The sequence below is a fragment of the Cryptococcus neoformans genome, chromosome 9 (genome assembly GCF_000149385.1).
Source record: "Cryptococcus neoformans var. neoformans B-3501A chromosome 9, whole genome shotgun sequence".
Classification (NCBI taxonomy): Eukaryota; Fungi; Basidiomycota; class Tremellomycetes; order Tremellales; family Cryptococcaceae; genus Cryptococcus; species Cryptococcus deneoformans.
This window is the reverse complement of record NC_009185.1, coordinates 1,064,332-1,081,527: the sequence shown is the minus strand read 5'-3', so window position 1 is coordinate 1,081,527 and position 17,196 is coordinate 1,064,332. Positions and strand designations below refer to the sequence as shown.

Sequence of the window (17,196 nt, the reverse complement as noted above, 5' to 3'; positions counted from 1 at the left end):
AGTTTGCTCCAAAAACAATGGAAGACATGATTGGCAGCGCGTCGGATATAACCGAGACTTTTTGATGTACTTTATATTAATTAGTACAGGTGTCAGACACTGGTGACGAGCTATCGACGACGGCTTATCATGGTTAATGGTACGTACTCGGATTCACAACAAAAGGACGAGGCAAAATGTTCCCAGATCTGAAAGTAGCTTACCGCTTCATATCCTCAGTTTTATTGCCGCAAGTTCGAAACGCTTTGGTGACTAATGGATATTTAATGTCCCGAAAATCAGGTTCGGCTATAGGGCGATATGAAATAGGAACGCAGGCACGTCCGCAGACTGAGCTAGTTCGCTCTACGTTACGTTTGTTTGTTTGTTTGTTTTTGTCCGTGGAAGATGGAGGCGGAGAAGCGATTGTGCGGCAACGATATCTTCAACTCTCGGTCTGCCAAATGATCGTAGACACAGCTGTATAATGTACTTATAATCAATTACTTCGTTTACTATCCCATAGTTATCTTTTCCCCACACCCGCTTCATTTTCTCAATCAAATTATATCTATCTTCCCCATTATCTTGCATGTCATCATTCGACGATCATGTCTAGTCTCCACCATCTCGTCCCACTTCTTTTTCTTATCGCTCCCGCCCTCTCTCAATACACTGCAACCTATTCACCTTACTCGCTGCCAGAAACAACTGAACAAGGCCAATATGGCACCAATGCCTGCGGGACATCATCCTCCCAAGATTCAAAATGTCAGAATGTGTACGTCAATGGAGTAGACGATTTCTGTCTCTGGGGACCCCCGGAGACAACAAGTAATGAAGGAGATGGAACTAGTAAAATTGGGAATGTGGAACAGATAGTCGTTAGGTGGGTTATGTTCTCCCATTACCGCTGTGAAGGGGAAGAGCGATGGACCGGGAACTGCATGGAGTGCAGTCGCGTGACCATTGTGGGGACTGATAAATTGAAGTCACGCTAAAAATATCGCACCTTTATAGCTATTGCTTGAAGGACGGTTATGGCACACGTCTCATTCCTCCCGGTTCAATTACAGGCGCCCATTTTGTTAAAGTCCTAAGCGAAAAGGTCTCGTACGTCCAAGTCACTGGCGTCGGAGATGTAAGTGGGCTCTAGAATCCAACAAAGGGAGGTTATATTTATGATGGATGCATGCTAATGGTACCTTGTAACCCCTAAGCTTACCAAACTTTTGATTCCTGCAGGAGATGACGGTGGTGAACTCGACGTAAGTCTATTCGTTCATTTTAGGGGATAGCTGGCTGATAACTTGCTCCGTAGCCGCACTGTATGTCTACATAATTCTACTAGCCCCACCTACCCATTCGTCCACAGTTGATACGGCAGCTTACTGACTTAATCGCCAACAGCTTGGACCGGCCTCGGTAACCCGCAAGGTGGTTTAGTATTCACCAATGCTTTCACGGGATCTTATGAGCAAACTCACGAGTGGACTAGCTTCATGTCTGCAGGTATGTTTTCTTCCCCAGTCCATTGTGCCATCTTCCCACCTTAGCTTCTAGTGCTGACTTACTGCTCTGTTCGAAGATGAATTCTGCATACGAGCATGTCGGGACGGAGACAGTAAGCTTTCCCCCGTGACGGCACCTGGCTTTCGACGCTGATCCCTGTTTACCCCAGACGCTGCCGCTTATTGCCAACACATCTACGACGTTTGTGAGTTCTCTTTTCTCCTCTTTTACCCTTCATTGAGATCTCACCCATTTCATGCTATAGTAAGCTGCAGCTTCACAATCCCAGGCGACATGTCCCCCGGCTTCGACTCTTGTCTCGGTGAACCCACTGAAGAAGCACCAGGTGTCTACTCTGGTTCCACTTTCCGTCAAGGCGACCCTACGACCCCGGCGCCTCATCCGGCTGGGGCAACTTCCGAGTGTCAGGTTTATTCGTCAGTTGGTGGGGGTAACGCCAACATTGGCCAAGGCGCTGTTGTGTCAGCAGCGACAACGACGCGGAGCTCCAGTAGTGCAGAAGAGACGAACAGCCCGAGCTCAATTTCAGCAATAGATTCCACTACATCGTACACGTCCTACACCTCACCTTCAAACACCACCGTCTTCGCATCTGCCACCTCCACCCTTTCAAACTTGAGCACTGTAGCGACCACCACCACTATCATCACTTCCGCCTCCTCATCTTCTGTCCCGTCCTTTTCGTCCACGTCTTCATCTTCATCTAATGCTGCGACAACAACAGCCCTCAACAATGCCCAATCCAACGGATATCCAAAGGCTATCGAGGGGATGGGGATCGCGAGTGTTTGCATAGCTGGAATGTTCGCATTTTCGTTCTTTATTTGATAAGAGCGAGGAACTCCACCCATAATTTGCCGGGATGCTCGGGGCGGTTGGAATAGGTCGTTAGAGAGGAGAATGGATATAATGCCGATCTATGGTCGCTAGCTTTTCGGTGTCAAATACGGTTTAGGGGGTGTACGAGTAGCGGTCTTGTTGTACATCATACTTGGAGCATATGGACGTTATACGGACATTATTTGAAGCCGCAGACTTTTTTAAGAATTTATTGCAGTTCTATAAAACCTTTACCACTTTTTAGTTAGGATCATATAATTGATGTTATATTTTTGTCTACAGCCCAAGATAGAAGCAAGGGAAATACTAATACTAATAAATAAAGCATTTAACCATTCTCTCGAAAAACCTAATAGAAGTTTAAGAACGTCATAACAAGCAACCCATCACTACCAGCATACCCATGGAGTGCTGGAGAATAGCTCACAATCAACTTGCCACTATTAGAAAAAGGGAATGAGCATAGTCAAAGTTCACAAGTCTCCCACTGTATTTCCGCGCGCGCGGCTTTCTTTTGATTGTACCATTTCGGAGTCGATTTCCACTTGCAGAGGTTCCTTATAACAGCTGCTTAATGTTAGAGTCAGATAGCATGCGGTGAATGGATAGAATACACTCAGTCTTGTGCATAATAAAGAAGTATAAGCATCTACGGGGCTTGCATGCGGGTAAAATACGACGAAGAGCAATCGGGAGCAGAGGTAGGTTGAGTGAGACGACTACGCGCCACACAATGAAATGCCGAATATCCGAGTACTGGCTCGTTCGCGTATTTGTCTTTTGAGTATAAGCACTCTCTCCACAACCCATACATCGTTGCCGGTGTACATTCTATAAACAAAGGTACTTTTTTGACTCTTAACATGTCCGAACGAGCGCTCATCAAGCATATCCGTTTGCTCCAATCCAGTCGCCATGTCTGAACCCGCCGAACAAACATCACCTAAGCCAGGTTTTACCCGCGGTGGCTTTGCACCTATCCCTCACCGCCATTCCGACATTGCGCCTCTTCCCAGCACCACTTCTCCGACTCTAGCCATGGCGCTTTCACCTTCACGCGTTGAATGGGAGAGGGGAAGAGGGAAAGAACGAGAGCTACCTCGACGAGAACTAGATCCGGAGCCTGAGGATAGGGAGCGAAGGCGGGAATGGGATGAGTACCCGCCCCGAAGGGAAAGCCGCGGTCACTGGGAAGACGACTTTGACCGACCAAAACGCCGACGGTCACCGTCGCCTCTCGGGCCTTCTCACCGTCCCCGACTCAACTCTCCTTCGCCTCCTCCACCGCGATTCAACATTCCTGACCCTGCGTCAATCGAAACGCTTCTCCCGTTTAGGACTTTTGCCGAGTGGTTCAGGACAAGTCACCCGCAGACGGCCAGGGTGGATGAGGAGGAGACAAGAAAGCACAAAGAGATGATTGAGAGTGGGCAAGCGACGGAACAAGAGGCAAAAGAAAAAGTTGGCATGGCGAAGCGGTATGAGAGGTATCGAAAGGAGTTTACATCTCGCCAGCTTTATGCTCTTTTCCTTACACATCGCGATTCCGCCTGGTTCAAAGAAAAATATCTTCACTTTCCCGAATACGTTGCACTCCGACGCAGACTTAACCGTCAAGGTCGTATCCCTCAAGTCGCGCAATACATTTCTGAACTTCGGTCGGGTGCCCACGACCACGTATCATACGATCAGATCGAGGATGTCCCCGGTGTAAAGCTCGACGAAGACGAGCCAGAAGGTTTGAACAGAGCACTGGGTGATAAGGGAGAATGGGGAGAAGATGGCGCTGTGAGAGTAGAGATTGCACCAAGGACGAAGCAAGTCTTTGTCAAGACTGTTCCACCTAATTGCAGTCGCAAAGCCCTTGAAGATGTGAGTTTTGTCTCCATGTGACTATCACTCACTCACTCTTCGTAGCTTTTTTCCAGAGTGCCTGGATTCCAGTGGCTCGCGATCAGTGACCCATCTCAGAAGCGAAGTTTTCATCGAGTAGCCTGGGCACAATATGCCGAAGATACGGACGTTTCCAAAGTAATTGAGCAGCTTGATTCTACAAAGGTGTGTTTCTATATACTGTTTGCCGAGCTGACGCTTTTAGATTGAAGGATTCACATTCCACCTCACGATTAATACCACACCCACCATCGGCCGCGTCCGTATTGCTCCGCTCAGTGTCAGTAATCTTGATCGACTTTTACTTGACGGCACAAGAGCCAAATCCCTTGCCCTCAAGCTGGAAGAAGAATTATTGGGCGATGATGAAGAGTCGGTTGTTGAGGGTGAAGGTGAAAAGACGAAGCCGGAAGGCGATGTCAAGGTGGAGGACGAGGCGGCTGAAGAAAAGCCTAAAGTGGCCAAGTCTCTGGGTCTCAGTGAAAAGGGGAGTGATGTAGTGGAAGAGATCATTATGAAAATGGTCGAAGAACGAGGGTTAACAGGGGAAGACTTGGACGAGGAACAAAAAGTTCAAAAGGTGAGTTGATACCTATTTTTTCTCTAATGGGTATACCTAAAACCAGCTCTTGTGCAGGCCAAAATCACTCTCGATCAATGGATCGCCTACCTCCGACACGGTCTCTCCACATGTTACTACTGCATCGCCCCATGTGCGTTTATGGAAGAGCTCCAACGTAAATGCATTGCCCACGTCCGAGCCCACCCTTCGTCGTCCACCGCTGAGCACGAGCACGAGCATGAGCATGAACGTGAGCATGATACGGAGGAACATGCCCGAGCAGAGGTGGAGGACGTCGTAAAGTCTGAAGTTGTTGACGGCGCGGACGGTGGTACCGAGCTCAAGGCCGAGGTGGAGGTCGAGAAGGAGGAGGAGGAAAAGGAGGCCGAGGGAGAGGAAGTGGGAAAGGAAGTGAACGATGACGATCGCGAGATGCGTGAAGATGGTCAAGATCAGAGCAAGACTCTCCCCGCCGCTCATCCCTCCAACGCCGCCGCCAACGACCGATCCGACCGTGAAAGGGAGCGCAAATCGCGGAAAAACACTTTCCCGCAAAAGACAGCCGAGGAAAAATGGATCGAATCTCATGATCTTCGAATCGCACCCCTTCTCATCCCGTCTGCTGCTCTTAACCTTCCAGAAGAGGAAGGTGGTTTACGTCTAGGCGATTATGGAGGTCGTGATCCGGAAGAGGAGTTGAAGAAGCTGTGTGCGCCGTTGATTAAGCAGGAGGAGCAGAGCAAGTATAGGTGCAAGGAGTGTAACAAGCTGTTCAGGGCGCCCGAGTTTGTGATCAAGCACATTACGACGAAGCACACGGATGTGACACAGGGACGGATCGATGATGTAAGTTGTTGTAACACTTTTCTGGCATCTTGTTTCTCTGCGTGAAAGCGCTCGTGTTGAAGGGGTAACTAACGGATTGGCTGAAAAAAAAAAACAGGTGCTGTATCTCAACAACTTTGTGCTTGACCCGCAACACATCCAGCCTTCCGTCTCCACCCTCGCTGCGATCGACGACAAGCTTCCTGCATCATCATCGAACCCACTCAACCCTTCTCACCCTTCATCTCTCCCCCTCAATCCATTTGATCCTTCTGTCGCCGGCGCGGCGTTTAACCACGCGCAGATGAACGGTATGCCCATGAGTATGGGTATGGGTATGAACCCCGGCGGCGGACACGGTACACCGAGCGGCCAGGGGCACGGACAGTTTAATCTGATGCAGCAGCAAATGATGATGATGCTTCAGATGCAGCAGGCGATGATGATGGGTCAGATGGGGATGGGCATCGGCACAGGAATGGGTGGAGGGACGGGCGGCGGCGTAAACGCGAGCCCGATGGCGGCTGGTTCCGGTGCCGGTGTCGGTGCTGGCGGGGTGGGAGGAGGAGGAGGAGCGATGTCAACTCCGTCAAGAGGGGGAGGACAGTTGGCAGGTAGGATGGGAGGATACGCACCCAGTCCAGCGAATCTGGCGCCGCTGCCGCCTCCTCCGCCTGGAGGAGAAGATCCACGAGCTAGGAGAGGGAGGGTGAGCTATCAGGATTTGGACGAGCCTGGAGCAGGGGGTGGGGGCGGATTGCCTTATTAGTAGTCTTCCGCGGCGGCGCGGCGCGGGGCGATTGCGATGTAGATTCGGGTTTGGGTATAGGTATAGGAGGGGTTATGGATGAAGATAGTTGGATCAAAAGAAGACGCATTTATGCATAGTTATCAGTTGTTATTCATGTCACGTCAAGCCAAGTCAATTTTTAACATCAAGTCGGTCGTCGAAAAAGGATACATGTATATATATATATGACGTGCATGTTTAACTGCTTCATCTTCATCTTTAATCTTCAACCTCCATTTCGAATTCCGGGTTTATGGATGCAGGCATTTACTTTCCTCCCTCCATCCCTCTTCATTCAACCATTCAGTCCTATCGGATAGGACTCCAGGAACAAGGGACCATGATGGTAGATTTCATACCATAGGCAAGTTTGACGGTCTGTATTTTTTTTGCGGGGTTGGTTGGTTATTTGGTTGTCATTCGGGTAGGGAGGAAAAAGTGGGAAAGATGAGAAAATGAAAGACTTACGTCACGGACGGTATCGGCCCAACTGCCTACAGACCAAGCTTGGTCTCTTGTACGTTTACGTGTTTCCATATCCCTATTTTTTTCACCAGTGTTAGGGTTTGCGCAGCAGGGATTGTTTTATCGGGTGAGAAGGCGCAATGGGAGGGAAGGACTAAAGGGCTCACGGGTATTGCCAAATATGATGTACTTCGTGTAATTGCCCCGCTTGGGAGAAGAATGCTCCTACCGGTTGCTACGATGGTGGAGATGAGTGCAAGTTGGGAGATTATTGTTTTCCAAGTACACAGAGGAAGCAGGGAAAAAAGAAAAGAAAAGAAACACTCACAACAAACCTCTTTCTCGCCTCCAGCCCTTTCCGCCAAGCGTACTCCCACTCCAACAGCTTGCCTGGCTGTAACAAATAACTCCTCATCTCGAAAATCCCTCCATCAGGGTACCCAGAATCATGAGGCGGGGACGAGGGCCAAAAGGAGAATTCGGAAAGGAGTTGACTTTGGCGCGAGATCAGGTGTGGGAGCATGTCAGATTGGAGGGACGACATCTCCTTGTCTGCGGCGATAGCTCGGCGGGTGGCGTCGAATCCCTTGTAGCCTTCATACTCCAACAGATGGGTAAAACTGCCGACATCGCCTACGATACTCTCCCAGCTGCCCATCAGCTTGACGCCGCCGAGCTCGCCATTCCTCTGCACCATGGAGGTAAAGTACTTTTCGGCGGACGCGAGGTACTGGGCCCGGTGGGCGGGGACGACGGCGTGGGTGATCTTTTCGTGCACGTACTTGCCCCGGCCGATGATGGTGGAGTGCGCCTGTTTGCTGGGGTCGGGGTCGATGAGGCCTTCAGCCTTGGCTTCTTTGGATCCGTAGAAGAGGGCCTGTGCGGGGTGGGGGGAGTGACGTCAGGGCTGTCTGCCTTTTGACGGATACGGATGAGAGACTCACACCAAGGAACCCTTTCCCGCCTTGCTTCGGGTCGTCCTCCGGGGAAAGGGGGGCGCGCTCCCCGCCGCCGGGGGCAGGGGGCTTGCTGCCGGCGGGGTGGAGGCGCGGGCGGGCGGTGTGGAGGGCAGCGGGGGGGGCGGCTCTGGGGAGGGCGGCGAGAGGGCGGGCGCGGAGGGCTGGGCGGAGGAATGGCATTGTGCAGCGCTGGAGATGGAGAAGAGAAGAACGGTGCGAGCCTGATCTAGCGGTCACGTTGCGCCGTCTCACCGTGGGGCCCCGCCCTCCACCGGTCCGCGCGGCGATACCCGGACATCACACCGCGCACCTTATTACGGGTCACGCGCGCCTGGCGCCGATTCCCCCTTTCGGACAGCGCGCGCCTTGCCCACCAATTATTACGTACTTGGTCTGCGGGATATGACGTCGTTTGATTACACCCACTTGTCCCAAAGCGGCACTCGTTTTCAGCTACCTGCCCAATAATCCTCGCAACTTGACTATTCGCTCCCAACCCGGCCCATCGCTGCGATACATCCACTTCTCTGCGATACTCCCGACTTCTCTGCTTCAGCTATCGTGACCTCGCGCCTCAGCCGGAATGTTCATCTACAACGTGCATACCCCTTCAAAGACGTTTGCCCTCATACACAAAGGTATGTCCTGCCCTGACTCCTCGCAGCAGCATACTCGAGTGCAAGCTGACCTTTTCTTCACCTCCATTGCATCGACTATACACATGAATAGAGGACGAACCCCACCAAAAACTTTTCGATCGGATATATACCAAAGCGGGTCTAAAGGAAGAGGACAAGTCCAAGACGGGATTGGTTTACGAGTACAAGGGATCGAGATGGAGTTTGGACGACGGTACGTATCGAGCCTTTCCCGCTGTCCCGCCATCCGATTCTCTTCCCTGGTCGTGTTCGCTTGGAAAAGGGCATAGCTGACTCGATGTGATTCAATATAAACAGATGAAGATCTCCACATTCTCCTTTCGCGGTACCCGCCCTCCTCGACACCATCAGTCACCCTCCATCTCACCCACCCGTCTGGTGGTGATGCCAGCGGTCATTCATACATCCAGAGCCAGAGCCAGACTCGGGGGAAAGCGCTGGGTAAAGCGCCGTCTCAGGCGCGGGCGACCAAGTCGACCGGGATGAACGGGACGAACCAGACTTTGAGCCAGAATGAAAGCAACGATGGGGACGTCCTCCCCCCTGCGTACGCCACCTCTCCCACCGCCAAGACCACCGCCGCTACCAGCACCACCCCCGCTGCGGCTGCCACTACCCCCAAGGCCAAGACCAAGGCAAAGAGCAAGTCCCAAGCGGAAAAGGCGCGAGCCAAGTCGGTGTTGGACAGCAACACCCGCGCCAACGCTCAGAACCTTAGTGCCGGTACTGGTTCCGATACCGGTTTTGTGCGGCACGGACTCGAGGACGAAACGCTTTCAGAGGGTACCGCCTTCCTCGCACCAGCGCCCAAGAAGAAATTGGAAGGTGAATACCACCTCGCTTCTCCCGTTCCTCCTTACACTTCCGACCTTCCCGCCAACCCCGCCGATCGCGACGGTGCTTCCTCCGCCTCCGCCCCCGGGCAGAGCTACCCTGCCTCAGCCTACGTCGCAGGCGGTGCCGCAGACAGACCGAAATCCAGAGCTCGAAGCGTCTATTCGACAGTCTCCCGAAAATCAAAGTACGGTGATCCCGATGCGGAACCTCTGGGAGATGTGAAAAGGAGAGAATGGCACGAGTTTCATGGGAATAACGGGGTGAGGACTGTGATAGGAAAAGTTGGCGATGTGCCTAACGGTAAGCTCCTTTCTTTTTTCCTGTTCCCCGCCAAGCAACCTCCCTCTTCGGCCTCTTGGGGAAAATTTGCTGACAGAAAACCAACATAACTCAGTGCGAATGCTCCTCAAATCCGGCCATCGCCAGATCTACCTCTCCCGCCAATTCGCCATCAAACACGGCTTCCTCCCCAAAAAATTCGGAGCCGCCAACGGCGGTTTCGCCTACGCCGGTATCTTGCCCCTTCCCGGGCCGATCACGTTGACCATCGGGTCAAGGACATCGGCCCACAAGGCGTATGTGACGGAGGAGAACAAGTTTGATGTGATTCTGGGAAGGGCGTGGATTGAAAAGATGGGTGTAAAGTGGGTGTTCATTCTTCTCATCTTTCGGTCTTTTCTTCCAACCCCCGCTGACATGGCCATTCCCCTCAAAAAAAAAAAAAAAAAAAAAAACAGGATCGATCCCCTCGACCAGACCATCCTCACTTATATGGATACAGGCGAACCGATCGCGTGTGATGTAGTGGTCCTCAAGGATGAAAAGGGGGATATCATCACCATCACTTGAAAGAAAACAAGCAAGACTGGCGAAATGGGGGGTACAAAAAAGAAAGCCGAGATGAAAACTTGGAGATGAAACCGGAGATCGATACCGCGATCAATATACCATATTGTATTGTATCTGTGGACTTTTTTATTATTTTAAATACCTCCTCCAGCAATCTTTAATCGTTTTATCGACGCTTTGTTTCTTTTTCCTTTTTTTTTCCTTTTCCGTTATTTTTTTTTGGTTTGGATTCTTTCCCTTTTGCTTTCGCTTTCGCTTTGCTCTTGGCGGTCTAGTGTTTTGGCGTTGAAGCTAAAGTTGGGGAGGGGAGGATAGTTTGGTACGTGTCGTACATGCATGACATGGGAAAAAGAGTGAAAAAGGGGGACTACAAGATTGAAACAACAATGGTCAATGGTGAATTACCATTATGCATAGCTATAAAACAAGTGGGAGATTACCAAAAACACCGGCACTACGCTCGTTTCTTACATCACTTTGTCCCTCCTTCGGTTTTCCTAGCAACCGCCAGACAGACCGAAACATTCTTCCCATGGAAACGGCATCGTACCAGATATAGTGGCAATCGCTGGTTGCACAATAAACACAACTATAAATTGCAGTTGTAAGCTCCCTGTGCGCTACGGCTCAAGCAGAGCTAGTATGATGCCTGATGCCAAAAAAAGACTCACCCAGAACGTGAAGAGTCAAAAAATGATCCAACCTCCGCTCTCCTCGCTGCTAACTCCTCTTCCTCTACAGGACCAGCGTCCTAGCCCTTACCTTTACCAACTCCACACCAATCCTTTTCTCCATTTTCTCAAACCCACCCACTTAAGAGTCGGAGCTTCGGATGGTAGTGCACGAGGTAGTCATCCATAGACTGTAGGGGTTGATGGTGCGTCGAGGTGGAGAACGACCTCAACCAAAGGCAAATCTACCCCAGCATTGAGGATGGCTGTGGACACAGCGGCTCGGTAACCGCCCTCCCTGAACTTGACAATGTCCTGTTCAACCCTCTTCTCCTCTTGCAAAACACTACGATTGGCCTCTTCATCTTCCGGCTGGAGAGAATAGCGCCTGATCACCGGGGTCTGAATCCCGCTTGAGCTGAGTTGACGTCGAGCAAAGTCGAAGCGCTATTCCCTTGGGTCGAATCTGTTTGCGGTAGTGGACAGCACACACTAGGGATATTTGGGTGCGACTACATGCAACTCCCTGGGATTTCCATTCACAGTTCGCTGAGGTGATGGGAACCAAAGACAATCCTGCCTTGTTCATTCTGTGCCAGCGTGAATGGGATCGTTGTAACCAACTGATCACTTCGCGAGATATAGAGCCGAGAGACTGAGCTTCTGTACATGGACAGATGTTGCACAGAGGCGGGGCCAAGCAATCAGAGCTTTTACGATGATATCTGATGTCAAAAGAAACCTACCCAGACATCGATGAAGATGGTAGTCTTTTGGGGGGCAATGTCCTTAACCGAATAATCTGATATAGGTCAAATATGGCAGCCTAGCGTAGAATAATGATTCAGTTTATCAAGCACTATGTGCATGTGCATCCTCTCTGTCGCTAGAGATGATTTGTGCAGCGCCCAACAGGGCATACTTTTAAAAGATTTCGATTCTCCTCATTTTGAGAGCGGAACTGAACGACCTCGACTGTGTCTTCATCTGGATCTCCGAAGAGAATGCGAGCGGATTTATCGGCTGCTTTCGTTTAGATGACGGATAAAGCGCGATGAAAAGAGGATTGAGACGGGACTAGCAATCTCTGGCCAATGTCGCGGTGAATTTTGAAGGAGTGAAGTTGCGAGTTGCCATAATCGATGTAGGTCTTACCACGAGAATTGTCTGAACGGGGCGTAATGCACTGGCGAGGAAAGAAAAAGGGTATGGTTAACAGATGTACAAGCCTGAAGACCGACGAACAGAAGAGCAGTCAGTAGTCGATTTCATGCTAAATCACATGACGTAAGCGAGCCACGTGGTATCGTAATTGCTTCCGAGGGGAGACGAGCGTGGGACAAATCTGCCCCGCCTCCGCCTGGATGTTCTTTTGTGCAATATCCACATAACAAATACCTCTTGACCCTTCTGTTCGTTCTGATCCTCTTCTTGCCTCTGCAACAACGACTGCGACGACAGACCGCTTCTCCTCTCACATAATACAGCCAACAGCACCCACAGCGATTACTCGCATGCCCCCGCCAGAAAATCCACCGATCGATCCATTCCCGCCTCTCAGACCTACGTTCTCGCCTGTAGAATCTAGATCCGCATCTTACGCTGCTGTTGTCAGACGGAATACAAATACAAACGCAAACACAAATATAAACACAAACACGGATCCGTCCGCCCTTACGAATACGGATACGAATACAACGGGAGCGTCCTCTGTAGAGAGAGACACGGAGGAAAGATATTCTGGAGAAAGTTTGTCAGGGAGAGAGAGGGTACATCCCTGGAGGGAGAATATACATCCTTGGCGCGACAGAATAATGGAAAGCAGCGGCAACGGAAACCAGCGAGATATGGATGGTGGTATGGGCAATGCGAGTGGTAGGGTCGATGGCAACACAAGCATCAACGCCAATATTAGCGCCACCAGCAGCTCAAGCGCACACTCAGACGCACTCGCGGACACGAATTCACAAACAAATAATCCTTCTGCCCCATTCACCCTTCGGGAGATGCTAAGGAATGTCCAGGCTTCGTCTCCGGCACCTGCTACTTCCTCCCCGGCATGGGCATCAGCGCCAGGATCAAGCCAAGCGCCAGCATCGAGATCGACGTCGCGTATCGGCATTAACGGATTGCCGCATGTTCGTCATTATGATTTCAATCATCCTATTAGAGACGGGAATGGGAGAAATGTGGGAATGATTATGAGAGAGAATGATGATCGGCCCAGTGTCTCAGGTTGTAAGTCAGATCAACACAGAACAATCCTCAGTCCGCAACTCCCATTCTCCCAAAAGAAAGGAAAACTGACTGTTATCTGTTCCTCAACACAGTGCTCTCACGGATGATTGATTCTTCCGACTCCACCTCTGTATCGGCGACGGCTCAGAACCAGAGCCCAAATCAAAATCAAAACCGAAGTCAAACTGGAGCACAAACTCAGAGCCATGACCAAAGTGCATACCCCCCACTGCCATTTAATCGGCCGTCAGCAGCCCGTAGGGGTCCACCTATCATCACTGATGGAAGTAACCGGTATGCTTTGGGGTCTACGCCTATGGCCCAAGGACAGGAGCAGCAGAGAAATCATTTTGGTCCGATTTATCCCCTTCCCTTACGCAACACCAACAACACCAATATCAACCGCGACGGCAACAGCGGTGGTAATATGACAGCAGCAGGCGAAGGGGATGACAACGATGTTATAGTCTCCTTTCTTCCGTCTCCTCCGAGGTTGTTCGACTCAGACGGCGATTCGCTCCATTCCTTGACAGACGACGAGGACGATAGCAACCGGGTGTATGAAGATGGAGGGGATGGGAGGGAATTGTGGGACGAAGTTGAGTGGATGCGGGAAGTTTTAGATGGTGATCATGCAAGTGGGTCCGGGGCTGGGGTTGGCGCTGGCGGCGCTGGGGCAAGAAATGAGAGATCATTCCCCCTCCGACGGCCGGGCCTTGGTTCAGCACAAGCAGATGGACCAACAGGCCAAGGAGCGGACTTACAGAGAGGAGGGTTCAATAGGCGGCGGGACTATCTTGATTTCCTCGACCATATGGTCAACCTCCCAAATAATTCATCGATACCGAGCGTACGTACCCTTACTCAGAATGTTTTGGATTCTTTGAATTCGAACCGTTGGTCGCAGGCATTGCATACCCATTCCCATTCCCATGTCCAGGACCTCATCAACGACAATCTCAACACGGACCCCAACCGCAACACCACCACCAACACCAACGTCGGGTCGATTGCGGAAGGGCAAGCGCACGGAGTCTCTCGGCCATTGGAATACGCTCTCAACATCAGTCGTTCTTCATCTCGCGCCGAGTCTCGAGCTGCAGGTCTTTCACCAACAAACTTAGGTCCCATTCAAGCTGGCGTTGAACCTCCTGTCTTGGTCAGTTCTACTTCCGCTTCGAGCTCGAGGCTTTCTAGAGGGAGGAGGGCACGTTCGGCAGGTCCGGATTTGGATGTGGATGGACGCAGGGAAGGGGCTGAAGGAGGGCTAAGTGAGGATAGTCCTGCGAGGAAGAGGTCTAGAACATCTGCATCTTCGTCACCCTCTGCATCGTCTTCCTTAAACGGCAATACCGGTTCGGCGCTCTCTTCTTCCTCTTCTGGTGCCTCATCATCAGCACAAGCGCAATCGCGACCACGCACTGGGCCAGCAAGGCATTTTAGACCCCCATACCTCTCCTACTCGTCTCTTCCGATTGATACTCTTCTTCCTTTGGATTTAGGTTTCCCCCAACCTCCTTCTTCTGCTCATCTCACGCTATCTTCGCACATCCATCGACCGTCCCCCACTTTGTCGCCTGCTTCCCTTGCAGCGAACACCGAGACCGAGACCGGAACCGAGAGCAAGGCTGGAAGTGGGAGGAGGGTTGCAAGGGAGTCAGAGAACATACCTCCGCGCCCAAATATCGCTCCATCGGACCCTAGATACCCTATCATCCGTCCACGTATAACCTTCTCCCACCCTCGCCCGACTCGAACGGATAGTGATGCCACCAGTCTTATGACCACCCTCCCTGTCCCAAGAGGGGTAGGTATCTTCTACTGGGAAGCAGAAGTGTTAGCCAAGGGAGAGGAAGGGTTCATCTCTGTTGGCTGGATCGCTGGATTGCCAACGCCCGTCATCATTCCTGAACAAAAAGACAGTACCAACGCAAACGTCAACGCAAGTGGAAGTGGAAGTGGAAGTGGAAGCAGGACCTTGAATGCGAATACAATCCCGAATACAGGCGGTGCAGGAGGGCATGCGGGCGTACCGATGAGGAATATGCGCAGACTCGTAGGGTGGAGTAAAGGGTCGTGGGGATGGCATGGGGATGATGGGCGGTTGTTTGCTGGGCAGGGGATGGGTGAGCGGTTCAGTGAGACTTGGGGCGGTAGGTCTTCTTTCATCTTTTTTCCGCTTTTTGTTTCGTAGTCGTTTGAGGGCCATGTGGCTGATCTTGATGGAAATGATAGAGGGTGATATTGTCGGACTCGGGCTGGATCAAACGACCTCGACGTTGTTTTTCACCAAGAACGGGAAACTAGTCGGTTCAAAGACATTCCCCTCCCTTCCATCTTGCTGCCCTCCTCCTCCCCCTTCCTTCTCGCCGTCGCCGTTTGCCTCACACCGTCATCCAGTGATCACCAAATCGACAGACACACTTTTATATCCGGCGGTAGGACTTCGTTCTCAAGGAGAGAGTGTGGCAGTCAACTTGTGCGGCCCGTTCAAATACGATATTGAAGCACACGTCAGAGAGGTGAAAGAGAGAATGAGCAAGGAAGTGGGACGGGTGGAGGTGAAGAGAGTGAGTAGTGTCGTTGATCTAGTCGATGATCAGGATATTGCGGGTACGAACGCAGAACAAGCGGAGGGATTCGAGGAAAAATGTGAGGGTGGAAAGGAGTCAGAGATGAAAGAGTCCATCGACACTAGTCGGATTGGTACGCCGATCCATCGTATTTCTTCGGCTACAACCCCAACGTCGACGACGGCTCCCGGACCCACCTCAAGCAATAGTCAGAAGCTCCCACCCTCCGCCCCACTCGACCCCCTTCGCCAGACGACGACCGCTTTTGTCCTTGATTATCTCAATCATCATGGTCATACGAAAGCTGAGGGGACGATGAGACGGGCGATTGGTGAGAGGAATTGGATCGGGGCATCCACGTCCTCGTCTTCGTCATCTTCATCTGTCAGTAACACCCACATCTCGAACCTCATTACCTCTGACAACATCCCCATGGCCAAACCCAACCCAACCCTGCAAGATTTCCCCACCATCTCGTCCGCTTTGCTATATTTGTCGAATCTAATTCGCAAACCGTTTGAAGAGCGGGTTCCATGGCCCTTATGGAGGGAACTTGCACTTCTGGATGAGGACAGTGCACAGAGCCGGGAAGATATGAAGGGAAAGGGAAAAAGGAAGGGGAAGGGGAAAGAAAGAGCACGGGGGAACGATATAAGAAATGTGAAATACGAGGCAGATAAGACAGATGGAATGGAGCGCGAGGAGTTGGAGCTGGAAGGAAGCCTGCTGGTATACGATTTTTTGCATGCGGCAATGTTCTCAGCTGCCGATCACGATTCTATCGAAGTGGATGGAGAAGAGGGGGAGAGGGAAGAGCAGGGTGCGGATGCGGATGCGCGAACGATCGCTATAGGTCGAAAGATTCAAAAACGTCTTCAGCGCCCGTCTACTTCACTCCCAACATCAACATCACCAGCCGTTCTCAAACCCCAGCTTCAGGCAGATGATTGGGTGATATATGCCAAAGAAGCTTTTGGAGCTATTGTTAATCCACAGGGATATAGCACGAGTGAGAGATGGGCGCATTGGAGGGAACGTTTAGCAACGAGATTGGAAGTCTTTCTGAGACGTGAGTCTTTCATTATGGTATCGTGATGCGTGCGGAACAGCGAAAAGATTCCATGTGCTAATGTTGTTCCGATCACCCTTTTTCTTCCACAAACAGAACGCCGAGGCCTTCCTCAAATCTCCAGGCTTGAGACGGCCATCATCCAAACTAACGCCGTGATTCATGCTCTGGCCCAGAAAAGACCAAATAGTGGGGCGGCATTTGTTGATGTCAAGGAGGCTTTGGGGTTAAATGAGGCGAAAGGAAAGTGAATGCAAATGCAGTTGTAAATATGGCTTTGTCTTTGCCTTAACGTTGTGCTGGATGTGTTCTTATTTTCCGTACTTTTCATACATACATACATGATGTATCTGTTTCCACCGTTCGTTGATATGTAGTTAATAGAGAGTGGAGGATCACGTGACCGCTCCTCTATGCCCAGACGGGCGAGGGAATGATGAAGTAAAAGTGTACA

The 17,196-nt window shown here is 51.2% G+C and overlaps 5 protein-coding genes across 5 annotated transcripts; 4 read left to right on the top strand and 1 right to left on the bottom strand.

Annotated features, from left to right (window-relative positions):
- Window positions 1-590: 590 nt before the first annotated feature.
- Window positions 591-2,340, top strand: CNBI3590 (hypothetical protein; the record flags this gene model as incomplete). Its single annotated transcript, XM_768213.1, has 8 exons — window positions 591-868; window positions 1,000-1,120; window positions 1,200-1,247; window positions 1,301-1,307; window positions 1,390-1,491; window positions 1,568-1,603; window positions 1,661-1,696; window positions 1,757-2,340. 8 exons carry the CDS (start codon window positions 591-593, stop codon window positions 2,338-2,340), a joined length of 1,212 nt encoding a protein of 403 aa, XP_773306.1.
- A 927-nt stretch (window positions 2,341-3,267) lies between these two features.
- Window positions 3,268-6,401, top strand: CNBI3580 (hypothetical protein; the record flags this gene model as incomplete). Its single annotated transcript, XM_768212.1, has 5 exons — window positions 3,268-4,224; window positions 4,270-4,410; window positions 4,451-4,825; window positions 4,883-5,653; window positions 5,751-6,401. 5 exons carry the CDS (start codon window positions 3,268-3,270, stop codon window positions 6,399-6,401), a joined length of 2,895 nt encoding a protein of 964 aa, XP_773305.1.
- Window positions 6,402-6,731: 330 nt separating this feature from the next.
- CNBI3570 (hypothetical protein) lies at window positions 6,732-8,026 on the bottom strand (the record flags this gene model as incomplete). The annotated part of the gene is made up of 5 exons (XM_768211.1): window positions 6,732-6,800; window positions 6,891-6,963; window positions 7,055-7,122; window positions 7,216-7,764; window positions 7,832-8,026. The coding sequence occupies 5 exons, from the start codon at window positions 8,024-8,026 to the stop codon at window positions 6,732-6,734; spliced, it is 954 nt and encodes a 317-aa protein (XP_773304.1).
- Window positions 8,027-8,429: 403 nt separating this feature from the next.
- Window positions 8,430-10,191, top strand: CNBI3560 (hypothetical protein; the record flags this gene model as incomplete). Its single annotated transcript, XM_768210.1, has 5 exons — window positions 8,430-8,484; window positions 8,576-8,698; window positions 8,803-9,642; window positions 9,737-9,986; window positions 10,080-10,191. The coding sequence occupies 5 exons, from the start codon at window positions 8,430-8,432 to the stop codon at window positions 10,189-10,191; spliced, it is 1,380 nt and encodes a 459-aa protein (XP_773303.1).
- Window positions 10,192-12,676: 2,485 nt separating this feature from the next.
- On the top strand, window positions 12,677-16,993 carry CNBI3550 (hypothetical protein; the record flags this gene model as incomplete). The annotated part of the gene is made up of 4 exons (XM_768209.1): window positions 12,677-13,100; window positions 13,193-15,253; window positions 15,336-16,742; window positions 16,839-16,993. 4 exons carry the CDS (start codon window positions 12,677-12,679, stop codon window positions 16,991-16,993), a joined length of 4,047 nt encoding a protein of 1,348 aa, XP_773302.1.
- Window positions 16,994-17,196: the final 203 nt, after the last annotated feature.